This window comes from Maniola hyperantus, chromosome 19 (assembly GCF_902806685.2).
Source record: "Maniola hyperantus chromosome 19, iAphHyp1.2, whole genome shotgun sequence".
Lineage (NCBI taxonomy): Eukaryota > Metazoa > Arthropoda > Insecta > Lepidoptera > Nymphalidae > Maniola > Maniola hyperantus.
In genome coordinates this window covers 11,876,628-11,898,241 of record NC_048554.1, presented here as the reverse complement: position 1 = coordinate 11,898,241, position 21,614 = coordinate 11,876,628, and the positions used below count along the sequence as shown (strand labels likewise).

The 21,614-nt window shown below is 41.9% G+C and overlaps 1 protein-coding gene across 1 annotated transcript in view; it reads right to left on the bottom strand.

Moving 5' to 3' along the window:
* Positions 1-21,614, bottom strand: part of Pten (phosphatase and tensin-like protein) — a 53,024-nt gene that overhangs the window by 12,713 nt on the left and 18,697 nt on the right. The window contains exons 2-3 of the mRNA XM_034978985.2: positions 15,272-15,444; positions 485-626 (exon numbers count right to left, since the gene is read on the bottom strand). Of these exons, the coding sequence (XP_034834876.2) occupies positions 485-626; positions 15,272-15,444 (315 nt within the window). The remainder of the gene's footprint in view (positions 1-484; positions 627-15,271; positions 15,445-21,614) is intronic.

Here is a 21,614-nt window from a genome sequence, read left to right as displayed (position 1 = left end):
GATCTCCTGGATCTGAGTGATCTTGGGAGAGCGTGGTCTTCTATACGCTCTATAGATCTCAATCCAAGTGTCGAAACAAGTGTACGAGCCGAGTTAGTCAACAGACCTGTCCTCCCCTTGCCGGCCTTGCAGTGCACGGCGGCCATGTTCTGCGCGTCCTCGCTGAGCCATGTGTGCACGTCCGTGCAGATCTCCTGGATCTGAGTGATCTTGGGAGAGCGTGGTCTTCTATACGCTCTATAGATCTCAATCCAAGTGTCGAAACAAGTGTACGAGCCGAGTTAGTCAACAGACCTGTCCTCCCCTTGCCGGCCTTGCAGTGCACGGCGGCCACGTTCCGCGCGTCCTCACTGAGCCACGTGTACACGTCCGTGCAGAACTCCTGGATCTGAGCGATCGTTGGGTGGCGCGTGGACTTCTATAAGCTCTATAGATCTCAGTTCAAGTGTCGAAACAAGTGCAGGAATAGAGTTCCTCAACTGACCTGTCCTCCCCTTGCCGGCCTTGCAGTGCACGGCGGCCACGTTCCGCGCGTCCTCACTGAGCCACGTGTGCACGTCCGTGCAGAACTCCTGGATCTGAGTGATCTTGGGCGGCGCGTGGTCTTCTAACTTGATCCGTTGCACCTGGAAGAACAACACAATCATTTAACTATCCTTTTTTTTAAATTTAATTATTTCGAAAAACCCGATACACGTTGGGAACCGAGGTCGATGGCGATCTCTCAACCCACTTGGTGAACACACGACATCAAATGAGTTTCATTTTACCATCTCGTATGCGACCTTCGGAATATGGCAGCGTGTGCCACAGCAATACTTCATAGCGAGGTGTGAGACAGACCACAGGATATCTTAAGATGAATCCCCCCCCCCCCTTTATAATATCAGTATGGATTATGAAAAAATTGGAAAACAAAACCGCCGTCCATCGATATAAATGACAAGATATAGTCAAGCGAACAAAATTTTTCACAGTTTTTGGAATACTTATTAACGGACCCGTTTGAAATCCAGACGTCACTGAGGTTACATTGCTAAAGCACCACTGAGTCGGTGCCATTTTGTTTGTTCAATAACCCTGTCCATACGAAGTAATATATAAGTCAATGCCGCCGCGCCGTCCTACAAAAAGGTAATTTCGAATTTAAGTACAAGTTTGACATTTAACATGTCATGTACATATTATTAAGTGTCGAAAACGTGACCACAACTGGAGAAATCTCACGTCATAAGCTCAACCCGTCAAAGTTGATGTTGTCTAAAGTGCTATTGTATCTGTGGGAACGCGGCCGGCGTATTTCGAGAAAAGCCAGCGCAACCTTCTGCTGGAAGCGGTCTGCGGTCGTCACATCAGGGTCTTCACATCGTATATGTCATGTGTAGTTTACCTTTTACGGTTTGCACACTTATGACTTACTAGCGGCCCGCCCCGGCTTTGCACGGGTAGCTTATGAAAATGTTCGTATTATGGATTTCAATTTATTTGAAACTAGCTTAAGCTACTAAATTTTAAACCCCTATTTCACCGCCTTAGGGGTTGAATTTTCAAAAATCCTTTCTTAGCGGGTGCCTACGTCATAATAGCTATCTGCATGCCATATTTCAGCCCGATCCGTCCAGTAGTTTGAGCTGTGCGTTGATAGATCAGTCAGTCTGTCAGTCACCTTCTCCTTTTATATACTTAGACTAGCAACCACTCCGGCTTTGCACGGGGAGCTTATTACAATTTTCGTATAGATCTCTAATTTTTTTGAAATAAATTATAGCCTATGGCACTCGGGAATAATGTAGCTTTTTACTGGTGAAAGAATTTTCAAAATAGGTTCAGCAGTTTCAGAGATTACCCCCCTATATACCTAAACAAACTTTACTTCTTTATAATATTAGTATAGATGAGGAGTTCATTCGTAGCGTGCTTCACACAAATGTAGTTTGGCTCCCGTTTGAATATTAACTAAATCTAGAAAATTCGTAGACACGTTCTAGGACTCCCGTTAATATATTTGGTTCCAAAGTTACGTAAGAGGAACTCTTCCTTTTAGGTGTCCGTTAATAACAGGAACACAGAGGGAAAAACTCATATTACGTAAATTAGGTATCAGTTCAAAAATTTCCGTAGGTCGTATTAAAATCAATGACGGCCCAATTTGTGGTCACATATTATGTACACGCAATAGAAATCGTTTGCGTCATAAGGAAAAAATTGACAACAATTACAACAATATCATGCCGACTTCCGATTATGACTATACCCATATAAGGGATTTGTTACTCAAATACATTAAATACTACGTAATTGAAATATCCAATTTCTAACCATAATGGGATGGGATTTACATTGTTGGAATGATGAAACCTACATATAGGTGTACCTAGTTAATATTTCCTCGATTGGACGTCATTACGTCGTGTGACGTCATTACTCAACATTTCCTGTAGAAATTCAATTTTTATTTTTTTTATTTTTATTTTATTTTATTTTATTTTATTTTATTAGATATGCCAACGATAAATTGTAACAACATTCACAAATATTAAAAACATGTCACATTTTCCAACCATAGTTGATATTATATGGGGTAAACATAAGAAATGGGCCTCATAAGAAAGCTCAGTGTCACTCAGCGGGCTATGGAGAGAGCTATGCTTGGAGTTTCTCTACGTGACCAAATCAGAAATGAGAAGATCCGTAGGAGAACTATAGAGTAACCGACATAGATCAACGGGTTGCAAAGCTGAAGTGGTAATGGGCAGGGCATATTGTTCGTACAACCGATAGACGTTGGGGTCGCAAGTTGCTGGAATGGAGACATCTGACGAGTCTATAGGAATCTAGTCAGTGGTTTCAGATGCGTCCTTGAATGACGTCACATAACACACTGACGCCAGTGTGTCATGTGACGTCATTACACGGCATTTCTCTGTAGAAATGTAATTATTCCAATCATAGCTGATATGGGGTTTACATTGAATGATATAATCTATTATAGTCAGTGGTTTAACGCGTCCTTGAATGGGGTCTGAACGTCATGTGACGTCATTACACGGCATTTCTCTGTAGAAATGTAATTATTCCAACCATAGCTGATATGGGGTTTACATTGAATGATGTAATCTATTATAGTCAGTGGTTTCACGCGTCCTTGAATGGGATCAGTACGTCATGTGACGTTATAACACGGCATTTCACTGTAGATTCTATAGACATTGAGGCATCTGTACTCTGTAGAGACTAGAGAGTATACAATATCTAAACTAAAATGACAGATATTTTTCAGGACGGGACGGGATGGGACGGGGGGGGGGGGTATATATCCGGAACTAATGATGCGATTCCGGAATTCTTTCAGCGATAGCTACATTATCCCTGAGTGCTATAGGCTGTAAACTATATCACGCGGACGAAGTCGCGGGAAAAAGTTAGTATTTTATTAAAACAGTAGACTTTTCAACCATAAGTAGAATATTCAAATGTAGAGAATTAGGAAACCTAGTAAGAGCAACCGGGTCAGTCAACTGCTTGTGGTTCCAGACGCGTAGGAGTGACGCCATCAAATCCTCACAGATAATGGCATAGAGACAACGGAGGCACTTCGACACCGGCGCGTGGGCGGTATTATGTCCCATAACCGAGGCTAACATGACCATACTATGTGACTCTTTAGGATCTTAGATTAATACTCTAACAAAACTTTTTTTTAGAGATTTGTATGTGTGGGAGATGCCTTACAAATGTACGAAAAATTTCGTCCGCAACTTGTGGCGGCGGCTCCTAGTCGTCGCACGTGTAAGGAACGACTACGACTGAGATCTGAGCAAAGTTTCAGTTAGAACGAGATAGCAATTACTAGTGATATACCGCTGTCTCGTTTTATTTTACCAGTATTGTAAGACTAAGCAAAGCCAAAGTACAAAGTCAAAGTCAAAGTCAAATGATTTATTCAAAATAGGTAATAAATTACGCTTATTGATGGTCTGTGTATGGTGTTAGATTTGTAAGATATAGTGGTGATAATTATAACGCAAACTTAAAACTAAAGCTACGAGGGTTCCAAACGCGCCCAGGTCTGAGAAGAGCCCACAACAAACTCAGCCGGGTACGCTTCATAGATCTCAACCTGACTGCGATTATTGTCATACTTCAAAAAATAATTTCAAAACAATGTCCCTTTCTTTCTTTCTCCATTCTGGGCTGGTTTCCGCACTTAAACGTTTCCGTCTGTTGTGCGTGCATCGCCCTTCCCCGCCGAAGTCTTCACTCCAGCCATCCAAGCTCCCTCCAGAAGCCAAATAGACCGCCCAGGTTGCCGAGGGCTTCATGGAGTGAGGTCGGGGAACCTAAATGGCGCTCGCGTTGATCTGCTACGCCCGTGCACTCCAGGAGCACGTGCGTCGGTGTTTGTCCCAACAATGTCCCATCGTCGCATCAGGTAATGGTCACACGACACCATAGTGGTCACAAATGATGACATTACGCGCAGGGCTGCGGTCACGGCCGGCCGGTGCGCCGTGGGCGTGCACGCTAAACAGCTACATATAGTGTGCTTAGTCTTTGTTTTAGTAATAACTAGTATAGTTACAGTCTGTGTTAGTATAGTCATTAATAAGTATAGTTGTTAGTTAGTGATTTTTTATTTTATTATTTTTTTATGTTTCCGTGTGTTTCATTAGTTTAGTTATCATTAGTTTATAATCCGTGGCGTCACCCGGTTCAGGGTACCAGCTGAAAATCAGCGCTGTATGTCCTTGTGCAACAAGGCATACAGCATAATGCTGAGCTGGGACCCTTTTTTCGGGTTGTGCCACACAATATGACAGTTTGTTCCGGCGCTTCTTTTGCTTGTTCTCAGGTGGAAGAAGCGCCGGAACAACCAGCTCTTAGTTTTAAGTTGTGATGTGTGGCATAATTTGTATTAATAAACGTCTTTTCTTTCTTTCTTTCTTTCTTTTCTACAACTGTTCAAACACTGGAGCTGATTCTCTTATACACAATCTCTAAACTAAACTAAATTAACAGGTCTAAATCTAGTGCTATCCTTTTTCGCAAGCAACATTATGAAAGGGATAGCAATAGATTTAGACGTGCCATTTTAGTTTAGTTTAGAGATCGTGTACAACGGAATTAGCCACATTGTCTGTTTGAATGTTGTAATTCCTGCACGACGAGATGTAATCCAGAGTCAAATGACTTATCCTTTTTAACGGACAAGAACACTGTTAAAAGAGGACAGGACTTGAAATCATCATCATCATCAGCATCACCAACTCTTGTAGGGACTTCCACACGCCACGGTCTTGCGCCGCCTGGATCCAGCGGCTCCCTGCGACTCGTCTGATGTCGTCCGTCCGTCGGACTTGAAATCACTTGTATCACAGTTCACGTCAGTTAGGGAACTTCTAGCAAAACGTGAAGGCCTCGACGTCACTGCTACTTGGCAGGCGTCAAATGTTAATTAATACATTTGACTCAGGTAGCCCTATTTTTAGGGTTCCGTACCTCAAAAGGAAAAAAGGAACTTTTATAGGATCACTTCGTTGTCTGTCTGTCTGTCTGTCCAATGTCCATCTGTCCGTTTGTCGTGCGTGTCAAGAAAACCTACAGACTCGCCTGATGTCGTCCGTCTACCTAGTGGGGGGGTCTTCTAACGCTGCGCTTTCCGGTGCGAGGTCGCCATTCTAGCACCTTGGGACCCCAACGTGATACTGTGCTGTAATACATTTCTGCGTCGTCACGCATTGTATCGGAATAAAGGATCTCCTTCAACGTATCTATTGTAATCTGGCAATTTCACTGATAACCCGTTGATAAGGCGCCACTCCACTTGCCTTGCACCCGCAATACACTATCACTTGGAACATACATACACTCCACTATACTGAATGCGATTGCTATCTTAAGAGCCCCTTCACAGTAGCGTTTTTCCAGTGTTCGCCGAACATAATATTATGACGCCGCGACTACGCGACTACGATGCTTGAACGCGATACTAACACTTGTCACTGATGTCTTACAGAAGCCACGTGAAAACGTTATCGTATGGGTATTATCTACACTAATATTATAAAGAGGTAAAGTTTATAAGTTTGGATGCAAGATGTAATGTCCGAAACTAATCAACGAATTTCAAAAATTCTATAATGATCTATAGATAGATAGCTACATTATCCCTCAGTGATACGGGCTATCTAAATATATAAAATAGAAAGCTGACTAACTGATCTATCAACGCACAGCTCAAACTACTGGCCGGATCGGGCTGAAATTTGGCATGCAGATATCTATTATGACGTAGACATCCGCCAAGAAAGGATTTTTGAAAATTCAATCACTAAGGGGGTAAAATTGGGGTTCGAAATTTGTGCAGTTCACGCGGACGAAGTCGCGAGCATAAGCTAGTAAAATACATATGTGTCGTGGATGTAATTGCAGGCTAGTAATTAACAAATGGATTCCGACGAGGGAACAAAATGGATTACCGGCTTTTCTGTTAAAAAGAAAATTACTACGGAAACGAAAAAAAAAACCCTGTGGGGGACCCATTATGGAATTTGCGAAGTGAAAGACATTATTTTATGCTATATTGTAGACATAGTAAAAAATAACTTCAAATGATAGGATTGTACATGACATGGGGCTGGCATACAGACTATCAGTAAAAGCCCCTTAAAAAAAATCAGATTAAAAAAAAAATCTGCGCGGCGAATACGTCCGTTGAACGCTTACGCCGCAGAAATGCTAGTGTGCAAGGGCTCTTAGAGAAAGGTGGAAAAGATAGCCGTCATTTTAAACCGAAAAACAGATTTATATTTTCAAATTTAACGTCTATCGGTTTTTCGAACTCCCACTGCCACTTCAGCTCGCAACCCGTTGACCTATGTCACTCTGGGTCTCCTACGGATGTCCTCATTTCTGATTAAATTCTGATAAACTCCAAGCATAGCTCTCTCCATCGCCCGCTGAGTGACTGAGCTGATTACCTAGTTTTAAATAATGTCGTATTGATAAGATTTAAAAAACCGGTCAAGTGCGAGTCAGGCTCGCGCAACGAGGGTTCTGTACTACAGTCTTATTTTTTCGACATTTTGCACGATCATTCAAAAACTATGGTGCATAAAAATAAATAAAAATCTGTTTTAGAATGTACAAGTAAAGCTCTTTCATATGATACCCCACTTGGTATGGTAATTTTACTTTAAAAGTTGAAAATAGCAATATTTGTTCATGATCAACGTTTTAATTTTTTTCTTGTGATGTAACCACAAATTCACGGTTTTCAGATTTTTTCCTAATGTCTGCCATAAGATCTACCTACCTGTCAAATTTCATGATTCTAGGTCAACGGAAAGTACCCTGTAGGTTTCTTGACAGACAGACAGACAGACAACAAAGTGATCCTATAAGGGTTCCGTTTTTCCTTTTGAGGTACGGAACCCTAAAAAGTAGGAGTCGGTAACATTTGATTAAATGTACCTATAAAATGCATCGGCGCGGCGTAATCAGATTCACCCCCTTTATAAAGCTTCGCTGAATCAATCTCAGAAGCCCTACCGAGGCGATGGGGTAAATTGTCAGCGATATTCGCCGATACAATGTAATAGAGCCCTACGTCATAATGATGACATGACGGCACTCGTTGACATAAGATTAGGACACCTACACTGCCATGAATGTGATTTTTAATGTTTATTAGGGTTCCGTACCTCAAAAGGAAAAACGGAACCCTTATAGGATCACTTTGTTCTCTGTCTGTATGTCTGTCGGTCTGCCAAGAAACCTAGAAACATGAAATTTGGCAGGTAGGTAGGTCTTATAGCAGACATTAGGGAAAAATCTGAAAACTGTGAATTTATGGTTACATCACACAAAAAAAAATTGTTGTCATGAAGTAATAATTAGTGTTGTCAATTTTCAAAGTAAGTTAACTGCTATATCATAATATGAAAGGGCTTCACTTGTGCATTCTCATCATAGTTTTTGATTTATCGTACAAAATATCGAAAAAATAAGACTGTAGTACGGAACCCTTGGTGCGCGAGCCTGACTCGCACTTGGCCGGTTTTTTTTAAATAGCGAGCAAACGAGCAGGCGGGTCACCTGATGTTAAGTGATCACTGCCGCCCATGTACATTTGCAGCATCAGAGGAACCGCCGATGCGTCGTCGGCCTTTTAGGAATTTGTCGGGCTGCCCCTTGAACAACCCCATGTTGTAATCTAGTGGGAACACCGCCGATGGGAGTTGGTTCCACAGTTTGCATGTGCCTGGAAAGAAGGATCTGGCACAACGGACAGTCGAAGTGCACCAGACACCCAGGTGGTGAGGGTGAAATTGCTTACGGTGGCGCGCGGTGCGGTTGTAGAAAAAGGAGGGTGGAATGAGGTCAAAAGGCTTTTCAGAGCCCTCCCCATTGTAAAGGTGATAGAACACGCATAGAGAGCTTACGTTAACGTTAGGTATAGTGAATACATTTTGAGAACGCACTCGCCATATTTGGTCTTTACAAATATCAAAGTTAAACTTTCTTAACACTGGACATCCAGTCAGGACTGGTCCGGCTTTTGTTAGGCTTTTTACTGTCGATCGCTACCGCATGCGACAGTGCTGCCTGACAACAAGATTTATGACAATAATAAAAAAGCTTGATTTTACATTAAAAAAATTTGTCGTACCTATTAGTACTAAGACACAAAATGTAGGGTGTCCGGCCTTTCTACCCAAATATCCGGCCAAACTGGCTGGTCTGTCCGGCTATTAGGTTTGGCGACCTGGCAACCCTAGGTATGCAGATAGCTATTATGACGTAGGCATCCGCTAAGAAAGGATTTTTGAAAATTCAACCCCTAAGGGGGTAACATAGGGGTTTGAAATTTTTGCAGTCCACGCGGACGAAGTCGCGAGCATAAGCTAGTATACTATATAATAAGTTAGTCATAATAGGGTCAGAGAGCAATACAATATTATCTTTGCTAGGATGCTGCAAAAGTGATCTAATCCGCGCTTCTGTTTAAACAGACATAACAATGATAAATTATAATATGTACTTAATGTTTGCAAATTTCCAGAAAAGACTCCACAACAATTATAAATGCATAAGCCCGTCGGTATCGCTGTAGCTAGTCTTTATCTGGTCTAGACTGGCGTTCTGATAATACTCAATGACTATGTTGTATGTGAAAAAGGGCATATAACCACACGAGTAGATATATAGACCAGAGGGGAAGCTTCATACTAGCGGCTTGCTGTAGGTTCACTTACTCATAGCGCAGCTCACGCACACCACGACGTGTCACGGACGCTCAGTTTGCCGCCTTTTGCCATCGAACTGGCCCCAAACGGAGCGTCCGTGACACGTCGTCGTGGTGTGCGTGAGCTAGTGTGAAGCTTCCCCTCTGGTCTATAATATCTACTCGTGTGATATAATTAAGCAAAGGCATATAAGGGACTATTAAAGCAAGATGTATATATAATTAATCTTAATGTAAGTGAACAGTATGTTCTTTTTGAGAATAAATTCTTTAAACCGAGATCCCACTTCCCACACACACACAGAGAAACAAATTGTGTGGGGTAGAAGTAGTGCTAGTGTGTACCTTTTATCCCGGGAAATCAAAGAGTTCCCACGGGATTTTTTAAGAACCTAAATCCACTTTACTCGTACAAATCGTTTGCTCGCTATCTCTATTTAAAAAAAAAACCACGCGTACGAAGTCGCGGGACTAGTAGTAGATACCCGCGACTTTATTCGCGTAGATATTATTTGTTATCACTCTCTCTCCAAGAGATAAGTGCCGTCAAGGGGCGCGACGTCGTCGTCGCGTAGGTATATTTCTCGGGTCACACGACCAAGTGAGCCTGGCCTGATTGGACTTACATATTTCCTTTCTTCTTTTTCTGGGCACGCTCACAAGTTTAGTGTACTCGACCGATACGCGCGCCAATCTGGTGTGGCCCTAAGCCTTGATAAGCGTTATCAGGAGCGCGCCGCTATCGGGAGGGCACCCGGGGCGACACCTAGTCTGCTTACTTTCTCCAGGAATAGATCGACTCAGTCAAGGTGTTTGAAGGTTGCAGACTATCTACTATCCAGTATTTATAGTCAGAGGCGGATTAAATGTCGAGAGCGCCCTAGGCAAGCATCTGATAGGCGCCCCTCTAACAGATATATCTAAATAATATATGAAAGGAAAAGGTGACTGACTGACTGACTGATCTATCAACGCACAGCTCAAAATACTGGACGGATTGGGCTGAAATTTGGCATGTAGATAGCTATTATGACGTAGGCATCCGCTAAGAAAGGGGTTTCAAATTTGTGCAGTCCACGCGGACGAAGTCGCGAGCATAAGCTAGTTATTAAAAAATTTACTGATTTAATTTTTTTTTGCATAGCCGGTAGTTGGTGGTTATACTATTTATATGAACGAGTGAAGAACATCGCATCATGACACTTTGCTACATTAAAGAAGAGGCAGTTCACCAGAGGCCATCCTACCAGAGACCAGAGACAGAGAGAGAGAGAGTCCATCAGAGCGGCAGAGGTTTCGGTCACCCCATGATAATATTACTTAGTAGGGATAATTAGGTAGGCCACGTAATGGAACTCTACATGATCGCGCGCGCCCCTAGGCATGTGCCTAGTTTGCCTTTTATAGTTACCACTACCCATCCTAATTCCACGCGGACGAAGTCGCGGGAATAAGCTAGTAAATAATAAGTGATTTAAGGTAAGGACTCTTATACACAACACTTAAGGAGCTAATCATTGAACAGTTTACCTCCACTTCGGTAAAGGTAAATGTGTGACTAGGAAAACTGAATAAGAATTGATATTTGCATTGCAATTACCATAATATAGTTTAAAAGCACTCCATTAGGGGTGCCACTTGAAATGCAAGAAAGCAACTACGCCGAAATAGGGATGATGGCTACTTGTCAAATCAGCAACTTTTTATCAAATGTCAAAACGCTCGCTTAGTAAGGGAGCTTAATATGAAATACAATATGTACATTGTACATGACGTGAAGTAATTTGATGTATTTTTTAAGTTTAATCCATAATTTAAAATGATTAGAAATTTTAAATTAACAGTGGACGTCAATTTGACGAATTTTAGAAGACTCTATTTAATAATTCCTAAGAAATAATTATTTTATTTTTAATCATCATCCCCATTAATATGCAAATAGTATTTATGCAAATAACAGTAATAAAATAGAAAGATTTTTTATTCAAAAAACTTTTAAATTGTCAATCGACCACCGGTTTGGAAAGCCCCATCCTATCGTGAAGAACAAGCAAGAAACTCAGCGGCTGATCTTTCACAGCAGTGACTACGGTAAAACTGACAGCAAAATCGATCATAATGGAGCCCTAAGAATATTTTTTTTCAGTTGTGATATTATTATTTTCCAGAATATTGTTAATCCTCGAACACCAGAAAGAAAATTGCATTTCAAATCGAAATTGGGAAAATTAATTTTTATTAGGAATTACAGTAGTTTAGTGTACGTAGATAAAATTCTTTGAAGACTACAAAGAAAGATGGTCACAATGGGTGCAAAACCAAAATAATTGAGTTGTATCATTCGTTTGCACACCGCAATTTTAGGTCAAGGTCAACAAATAAAGAAATTATTTTTTGCGACATCCCTATCAATCCACGTGGCATCGACTTGTGACGCGTGAAGAGGAAAATCGCGTGCATTGTATCTGAATTATCTAATACATGGTGCTCCAAATAATAACATCATCATCATCATCATGGTTAACCCATCGCGGCACACTACTAAGCACAGGTCAGAAATTTAGGCCACATAGTCAGCCACGCTGGACCAGTGCAAATTGGCAGACTTCTTACACCTTTGATAACATTATGGAGAACTCTCAAATATGCAGGTTTTTTTGCCATGTTTTCCTTCACCGGTAAAGCAAGCGATATCTGATTGCTTAAAAACGCACAAAACTCAGAAAAGTTAGAGCTGCGTGCCCAGAAAACATCGCTGGACATAATTTTCAAAGACATGTGAACTCTAACAGTCAGCAGTCCGCACTGGCCACCGTGGTGGTATATGACCTAAACCAATCTCAATTTTTTATTTTTTATTCAGATACAAGTTACCCTTGACTGCAAATCTCATCTGGTGGTAAGTGATGATGCAGTTTAAGGTAGAGCGGGCTAGCCTGGAAGACCCTGGCAGTTTTTATTAAGCCCATGCCCCTTTGCTTTCTACGCGACATCGTACCGGAACGCTAAATCGCTTGGCGGCATGGCTTTGTTGGTAGGGTGGTAACTAGCCACAGCTAGAAATTCAGAAATTATATAATTCCAAACCCCTGCCAGGAATCGAACTTGGGACCTCCCACTAATAAGACCACAGTGCTTACCACTGCGCCAGGGTCAAAAAAAGTCATTCTGAGGAGACCCGTGGTCAGATATACCTAGCGGTACAAGATCCTGTCCTTGTTAGAGACTATGTCCAGCAGTGGTCGTCTATCGGTAGCTCTAGATGGACCCCCTGTATAAGGACAGTATCGTATGGTCACGTAGGAACATGCTGCATGACTCAGGTGGCTCCTACGTGATTGATATCATAGATCGCAAACGTCATGACATGATGATGAAAGTCAAGCGATTTTTTCATAATACACTACTGGTGATACCTAATAGCCCTACTCAAAGGAATTCTGATGATTTAATGATTTTAAGCTTACTACATATTTAAATGTAGATACCGTTATTTACATTAAAATATGTAGTAAGTACATAATGGCACCGATTCCGTTGTCTTTCTCTAAACTAAATTTAGAGTATCTGCATCTTTTTCTTTTTAACAATGCTAAAAAGGGACAGAACATGAACTTTAAATTTAAAGACTCTAAATTTTAGTGCACGCTATAAATTTAAATAGTAGACTGGTATGGCAAACCCTGTGATTTTAGCGCACAGTCGCGGACTGTGCGCTAAAATCACGGGTTTTACCATCTAAAAATAAAATTTAAAACTGTCAAACTGCGTCTGTCTTTTTCATAATACATTAGTAAGAAGAGTATGCGAATACTCTAAAATTAGGTTGTGCTCAGAATCAGTACCAATATCACGATTAATTTGATGTTTTTATTTGTCGATATTTCAACCCTGCACGGGTCATGGTCGTGACGGGACTGCGGTGCTGCGAAAGATGAAGTTCGAGCTCTTAAGGGCAGAAGCACTACCCTCTTTCTTGTTCTTTTCGTTGGAACTTCACGAGATGTCCGGCAAAATACACTCACAGCGTCACTATTAACTTTTGATGTCGTATGATGCTGTCTTGGTTTGCATAATTCTACCACTGGATTCCACATACTTGCTTAAAACCATTCTCACGATTGGAATTCTTGTGTTTGCGAATTTCAATCGCTTCGCGCACTAGTCTAGGTATACAGTGATTATATTTGTAGGAATTTTTCCACGCTTAAGCAAAACCTGGTAATAGCTATTTGATACATTTTGAAATAGACGTCATATCGACCCATCGCCGGTCCACTACTGAGAACGGGGCCTTCTCAGAAGGGTTTAGTGCAGATTTAGGCTTGGAAAACTCTTAAGCATACCGGTTTCCTTTCGATGTTTTTCTTTACCTTAACGGTGGTGATAGTGACCGCAAGAAGTTTCAAAACGCAAATAGCTCCCAAATGTTAGAGATGCGTGTCTGCACTCTGGAGTCGAAGCTTTTTGAAGTTGTCAAACTTAGTACACCACCAAAAGCGAGTTATAGGTAGACAGAGCCCGCAAAAAATGTTGTTCGAAATTGGTGCAAAGTTGCCTGTCTATCGGTATTTTACAGGATATATTTTGGAGAGTGTGCCGAAGAACTTTTCGACCTGGTTCCTCCTTCACCTTTCTACTATCGTACCGCAAGGCATCGCCAAGGTCTGCACCTGTACGTCGTCGAAATTCCACGATACGTACGAAGCGATTTGCCTCCTCATTTCTAATTCGAACCGCTAAGATTTGGAACACCCTTCCAGCATCAGTTTTCCCCTCCAATTATAATATGGGTACTTTCAAGTCAAAAGTGAATAGACATCTTCTAGGCAAGCGCACTCCATCTTAGGCTGCATCAGCACTTGCCACCAGGTCTGATTGCAAGCCCTAGGCGCTAATCTACTTAAAAAAGAACTGACCCGCCTAGTGCATAGTACACATAGATTGCTGTACTCAGCTAACGCAGATAAAGTCATGTAATAAGTTTAGTCTCGCACTGGTTGCGCGTCCACGAGTCCACGTGTAGCCTTGAGGCCGCAACATAAAGAACGAGCTGTTCTGTTGGCGCACGACAAACGTCGATATGAATCTTTAGGGGGCTGTTTGTTTATTGCGTAACGCCGTTCGAGTTGCTGTTAAACAACCATTACACGACAGGTTTTCTGCATTGGTAGATTCCGTCAATCATGAGTGAGGATGATGCCCGCGACTTCGTACGCGTGGATTTAGGTTTTTAAAAATCCCGTGGGAACTCTACGATTTCTCGGGATAAAAAGTAGCCTCTGACACTTTCCAGGTCTTTAACTATACCCATGCAAAAAATCTCGTCGATCCGTTGCTCCGTTGCGACGTGATTGAAGGACAAACCAACAAACAGACACACTTTCACATCATCAACAACTCATGCAACATCAATCATCGCGTTTAACCTCATTATATTTAACGCTGGTAACAACGAAGACAGGACGATAGCACCTACTGATGATTAGGTACTGATATGATACCACAAAAAAACGCCAAAAATAAATAAAAAACCTATACATTGTAAAAGTTCACGATAAAACATCTGACGCTAGAGGTCACCGAACGTTGCGTAAGTAGGCCACTTGGAGTAAATGCCGCGTCGTAGGTGGGGCATTGACCCGAGTTTTGGACGCTATACATTGCGGGTTTGAAAAATACTAAAAACTAAAAATGAGGCAAATGGTTATTGGTATTGGATTGGGATTGTGTTTAGGTATTATAACAATAACGCTAAGTTTTTGCTAGCGTTCTGGTTACACCCGCGGGGCAATTACGTAAAACGTTACAGTAGCGACAGCAACGCGACAGCAGTAGCAATGCGACAGTTCATTTGCTGTCTCTCTTCTTCTTCTTATTTTTCTTTGTGGCTATTGCTGTCTCTCTCTCTACTCTCTAGCCGCTGTTACGTGTGACGTTATACAGTAATGATCGCGAGATACGTAAGCACTCCGCCGCCGGCGCCGCCGCGCCGCCGCCGGTGCGGTGTGTGTGTGAACTCACCCTCTGATGAAACTTGTTGCTGTCGTAGGTGCGCTCAGCGCACAGGTTGTATATCTTGTAGTGCTCCTTGTGCATCTGCTCCAGGAAGCGGTACACGTCGTCGATGTGGTTCCTGTACACCCCCTCCAGCTTGTCTCCCGGGTAGCCCATCGCTATCAACCTATCTGTTATATCTGTGAGGCACGGGTTAAGGAAATTTCCATAACAAAATTTAAACATTAAGTAAATCTACACTTCAACACAAAAAAAAACCCTTACCTATAGGATCACTTTGTTGTCTGTCTGTCAAGAAACCTACAGGGTACTTCCCGTTGACCTAGAATCATGAAATTTGGCAGGTAGGTAGATCTTATAGCTGGCATTAGGGAAAAAATCTGAAGACCGTGAATTTGTAGTTACATTACACAAAAAAAATTAAATTGTGGTCATAAACTAATAATTATTATTTTCATCATATGACAGGTCTTCACTTGTACATTCTAAAACAGATTTTTATTTATTTTTATGCATCATAGTTTTTGAATTATCGTGCAAAATGTCGAAAAAATACGACTGTTGTACGGAACCCTCGTTGTGCGAGCCTGACTCGCACTTGGCCGGTTCTTTTTTGTGTGATGTAACCACAAATTCAGTTTTCAAAATTTTCCCCGAATGTCAGCTATAATATCTACCTACCTGCCAAATTTCATGATTCTAGGTCAACGGGGAGTACCCTGTAGGTTTCTTGCCAGACAGACAGACAGACATCAGCTAGTACATGTATATTGCGTTCGTATAAATAAAAAATGTGCGCCATTTTACCAGCACCAGCAGATAAATTAGTTTTGTTCAGATATTTGGGTAAAATCTCATTGTCACCAATGACCTCGAAAGGGTTACGCGTGGTCACGTATTTAGGGTTCCGCAAGCCGTACCCGAAAGGTGCCAACGGGACCTTAATAAGCCTCCGCTGTCCGTCCGTCTGTCACTCTTGTCTTTTAGCGGGCTGTATCTCATGAACCGTGATAGGCAGACAGCTGAAATTTCGAGTGTGTATTTCTATTGCCGCTATAACTAAAGCCGCTATAAAGTTTATATATGGTTATATTATTATCTTGTATGATGAATGATGAAACGGAACCCTTCGTGTGCGCGTCCGACTCGCATTTGACGGATTTTTGTATTTCTTACAATAGCGAAAAGGGCCTCGTCATACTTATTATAAATTAAAATGAAACTGTCTGTCGCTGACATGAACTTGAGAGTGACTTAAATTAAGTAACTAGGTATATGTCTTTAAAAAATAATTAAATTGTATGCAGTGACATTCTAGAATGTCATTGATTGTATGACATTAATCTATACTAATATGTATTATAAAGAGGTAAAGTTTGTGTGTAGGGAGTAATCTCTGGAACTACTGAACCGAATTTGAAAATTCTTTCGCCAGTAGAAAGCTACATTATTCCTGAGTAATATAGTTTGTATTTTATTTTAAAAAAATTAGAGAACCCTACGAATATACATCGTCATGAATCATGATCAACCCATAGCAGGCTCACTACAGAGCATGGATCTCTTCTCAAAAAGTGAAGGGTTTGGCTGTAGTCCACCACGCTGGAGCAGTGCAGATTGACAAGACTTCACACACCTTTGATCATATTAGGGAGAACGTTGTTTTCTATTTAAGCCAGTGATATCTAATTGATGTAATGACATTAATAGATAAATAATGTAATATTGTAGTATTGTTTCGAGTCGCTCAGACTAATGACAAAGCAAACTTTGGGTTCTAATTGCGGTTAAGTAATAGGTTACACGCTAGGCCGCCGATAATACGTTAACCGCAGGTTAGGCAAACGGGTTCACTGGATACACATTAATCTTGTGTGTTCTTCGTGAACATCGTCATGATCAACCCATCACCGGCCTACTACTGAGAACGGCTCTTCTCAAAATGAGAAGGGTTTGGCCGTAGTCCATCACGCTGGAGAAGTGCGGAATGGCAGACTTCACACACCTTTGAGCACATTATGGAGAACGAAGTTTTCCTTCACCGTTTAAACAAGTGATATTTAATTGATTAAATGACATTAATAGATAAATAATGTAATATTGTTTCGAGTCGCTCTGACTAATGACAAAGCAAACTATGGGTTCTAATTGCGGTTTAGTAAAGCAGGGTCCTAACCACTAGGCTATCGCCTTCTAATTGGAGGTCGGGGGTTCGATCCTGGGCACGCACCTCTAACTTTTCGGAGTTAATAAATAAATAAATAAATAATCTTTATTTCACAGACATCAAGGCCCACAATATTATGTTAGTAACCATCTTAATCTATGTTAGTAACTATATTATAATATAATGTATGTTAGTAAGAAACTTATTCTATGTTAGTTAATGTGCGTTTTAAGTAATTAAATATCACTTGCTTTAACGGTGAAGGAAAACATCGCGAGGAAACCTCCATGCCTATGAGTTCTCCAAAACATTCTCAAAGGTGTGTGAAGTCTACCAATCCGCACATGGCCAGCGTGGTAGACTATGGCCAAACCCTTCTCACTCTGAGGGGAGACCCGTGCGCTGCAGTGAGCCGGCGGATGGGTTGATCATGATGATGATGAAAACAGGGTACTCACCTAGCCGTGTAGCATGTAACGTATCTGATCCTGTATCAAGTGAGTACGTAGGCTTGAGCCCGCTGCGAGCGGCTCGCGCGTGGACCGCAGTGACCCGCCGAGTGGCGGTATCGCAGCAGAGGCGTTACCTATGGTGCAGGGTGTGCGGCGCACATGGGCGCCGGGTCTAAGGGGGCGCCGAGCGCCCTCTAATGCGACACCTCCAAAGATGCGTCGATGCCGGCGCTCTCAAAGACCCTGCGCTCGTGTTATGGCCGACGCCGTCATCATTTAAATTTTTTTTTGCACCTTTTACATCTGAATTTCCGTTTGAAAATATAAATGTTGGTATTCGATTTTGACCCTGCTCCTACTATACTAGAGGGCGCCAGGGTACTGGTTGCACACGGGCGCCACAAGGGCTAGAGACGCCCAGTAGCCAAGCCAGGGTATGCATTTAGGTATGAACTTATTTTACGGCAGGTTAAAATGAAAAATAAGCATTGACTTATTAGAATGAGGGTAAGCAGTGCGTTTATGCCTCTATGAGCTGCACGCCACTGGAGACGCCTCTGGCTCACAGTGTGCGCGTGGACGGCATCCGGGAGCCCGTAGCTGGATACGGGGTGACCCTGGACGAGCCGTACTCACTTGCAGGTTGATACAGTATCAGATACGTTACATGCTACACGGCTAGGTGAGTACCCTGCTTTACACGTTACGCGCTCGGCCGCCGACAATACGCTAACCGCAGGTTAGGCGAAAGGTTCACTGGATACACATTAATCATCTTGTGTGCTCCTTAAAATTCATCATCATGACGATGATGAATTTTCGGTCCATCAGCCAGCTCACTTCTGAGCACGGGTCTTCTCTCAGAATGAGAAGAGGTTTTTATTTTATTTTAAGCCAATTTAATCATATTAGTTCGCGGCAGAAAATAATGTACATCGACCTTTAGAATGACATTTCGGCTTTGTAGAGCGTTGTCTCTGTCACTCATACAGCTATCTGTATCTCCTTCTAAAGGTCGATGTACATTACTTTCGGCCGCGTACTGTAAATGATTTGACTTTTGACTTTGACTTTTAGCTTTACGCCACGCTGTGGCCTAAACCTTCTCATTCCGAGGAGAGACCCATGCACAGTAGCGGGTCGGTGATGGGTTGAAGATGACGATGATGATGAATAAAATACAAGATTTGAGCAAAACCTTGTTCTGAAATACCTAAGGTTACAATGTAAAAAACAGACAATGTAGTCTGAAATCTGAATTAGGTTCAAGATACCGTTTCGTATATGACGCGGAATTTTTATCAGCACTGGAAAGCTATTCAATTTCACAAGCCGGTGGTCCAGACACTGGCGTTGTTAACATGGAAAAATTAATGACGTTACGAAATGTCATCGAGGGGCCACGATCTTGTCGCACGAGCGGGGTCGTACGGCAGAGCCTGGTATAGATAGTTCAATCCACGAAAACGCGTCCCACTATTTCGTGCGGGGAAATCACGGGTGTGGGGAGTAATCTTTACCTAATTTTTCTTCTTGTGCGTGTGTCCACATCGCTGATCGGTGCGTTACGAGTTACGACTTACGACATACAATAGAACTCACACTCTAACAACATCTATAGCACATTTTGCATTATGAACCAATTGGGACAAAGAGTGGGGCGCGTCATCATGGATTGAATTATCTATACAACGGTAAAATGACAGCCACAAATGCACAGTTTACGGATTTATTCTTTACTTGTGCTAGCTCAGTGCTCAGCTATAAGACCTACCTACCTACCAAATTTCATGATTCTAGGTCAACGGGAAGTACCCTATCGGTTTTCTTGACAGACACGTCGGACAGACGGACAGACAGACAGACAGACAGACACAGACAACAAAGTGATCCTATTTTCCTTCCTTTCATTTTGAGGTTCGGAAGCCTAAAAAGTCCTCAGGTCGACAGTGTGGCTAATTCTGTTGTACTACACAATCTTTTAAACTAGCTAAACTAAAATTACTGGCATTACGGGCAACATTACTAAAATTGCGTGAAAGGGCAATACGTTTATTATTCATAATGCTCCCTACGAAAAAAGTATAGCACTAGATATTATATACTGCTACCGTCTAGTAGACTAGTAGTTTGAGCTGTGCGTTGATAGATTAGTCAGTCAGTCACCTTTTCGTTTTATATACTTAGATATCATACATAAAGCTAAATTTAGATACCTAAAAGTTATTGAAAACACTTCACCGCGCCTGTTTGGGCTGATCCTTATGCATCGCTTATTTGAAAAAGCCATGGCTCTGCGTTAAGTCGCGTTGTGACGTAACCAGCCGACTGGAACACTAAATTAAATAAGTGGAATAAAATAAAACCTCTAAATGGGCCCACTTTCTTGCCCCAGACCATTGCCCCGCATATTAACTGGAGATAATGCGACTAGTTCTCAGTTCATAGATTAGCTATATTGCCACAGCATAGCTATCATACAGTTAGGAAACGAACATAACGGGAACCAGTCATTGGCCATTGTAGCTAATTCTACACTATACCGAATGGACTAAATTCAGCGCCAGTACCAGACCTTCGTTATTTTATAAAAGCTAAAAGTTTCTCCGCGTATTGTCCCTTACACTGGGAGAAACGTTTGTTTGATGATCCAAGCAAACGTTTCTCCCAGTGGTGGCTTTCGAAGGTGTTGGCTAGCTTTTCACGGCTCGTATGTTGAGCCGATTTTGATGAGATAGCATCCTGGGGAAGGACATACTTTTGATCCCGGAAAATCAGAGTTCCACGGGATTTTTAAAAACCTAAATCCACGCGGACGAAGTCGTTGGCATCATCTAGTTTTTTTTAAAATTATATTTTCTTTGGAGTAGTTTTACAAATCACGTCATGCATTGCCAGACAGTGTCGTGGCAACCCCCTGCAGACGGCAGGGGGTTGCCACGATATCGATCACAGTGGTGTCGTTACCAAAAAATAATTGTAAACGTCATCCCAGTGGTGTCGTTACAAGACATGTACTACCAATGTCAGGACTGCAGGCCTTAGCCGACACAAGGTTTAAAATACAGTACCGGGGAAGCGTCCCCGCGTCACACCCGAGCAAATAGGATACTTGGCCTAGGCCAAACGCGTGTATATCAAACTTTATCGTCTAAAACGACGCTATTTACATCACCGGCGTCTCTAGAATAACAATGAATTAGCTTTCGAAACGAATCTTTGCCAAGTAGGCGTACGTTTGCTCTAGGCGTTATATAGTAAACTTAGTAAGCCTTTACCTACATAGTCTATACTTTACATAGGCTACTTTTTTCGGAAAATCAGAGATTTTTATTTCTCTTTATTTTTAAATAGTATCTGTCCCGGCTGTACTAACGTGTTTAGTCGACGTTAGCCCGACTAGTTTCGAACCCATCCGGGGTCCTTTTTCAAGGGAGTTCGTTCGCGCACGCGCCGCAGTTTAGACTGCGGGCCGCGCGTGCGGGGTTCAATAACCTAAATGCTAATTTTCAGTCAGTTTATACTTTTATATGCAAAGATATAGATATTGGTACTGATTCTAAGCATATCTAAATTTAAGAGTAGGTATTCGCATCCTCTTCTTACTAATGGAATATGAAAAGGACAGACGCAGTTTGACATGTTTTAAATTTAATTCAGAGCTGTCAAACCTTGTAACTTTAGCTGCCAGTCGCGAGCCTATTGTTTAAATTTGTAGCGTGCAATAAAA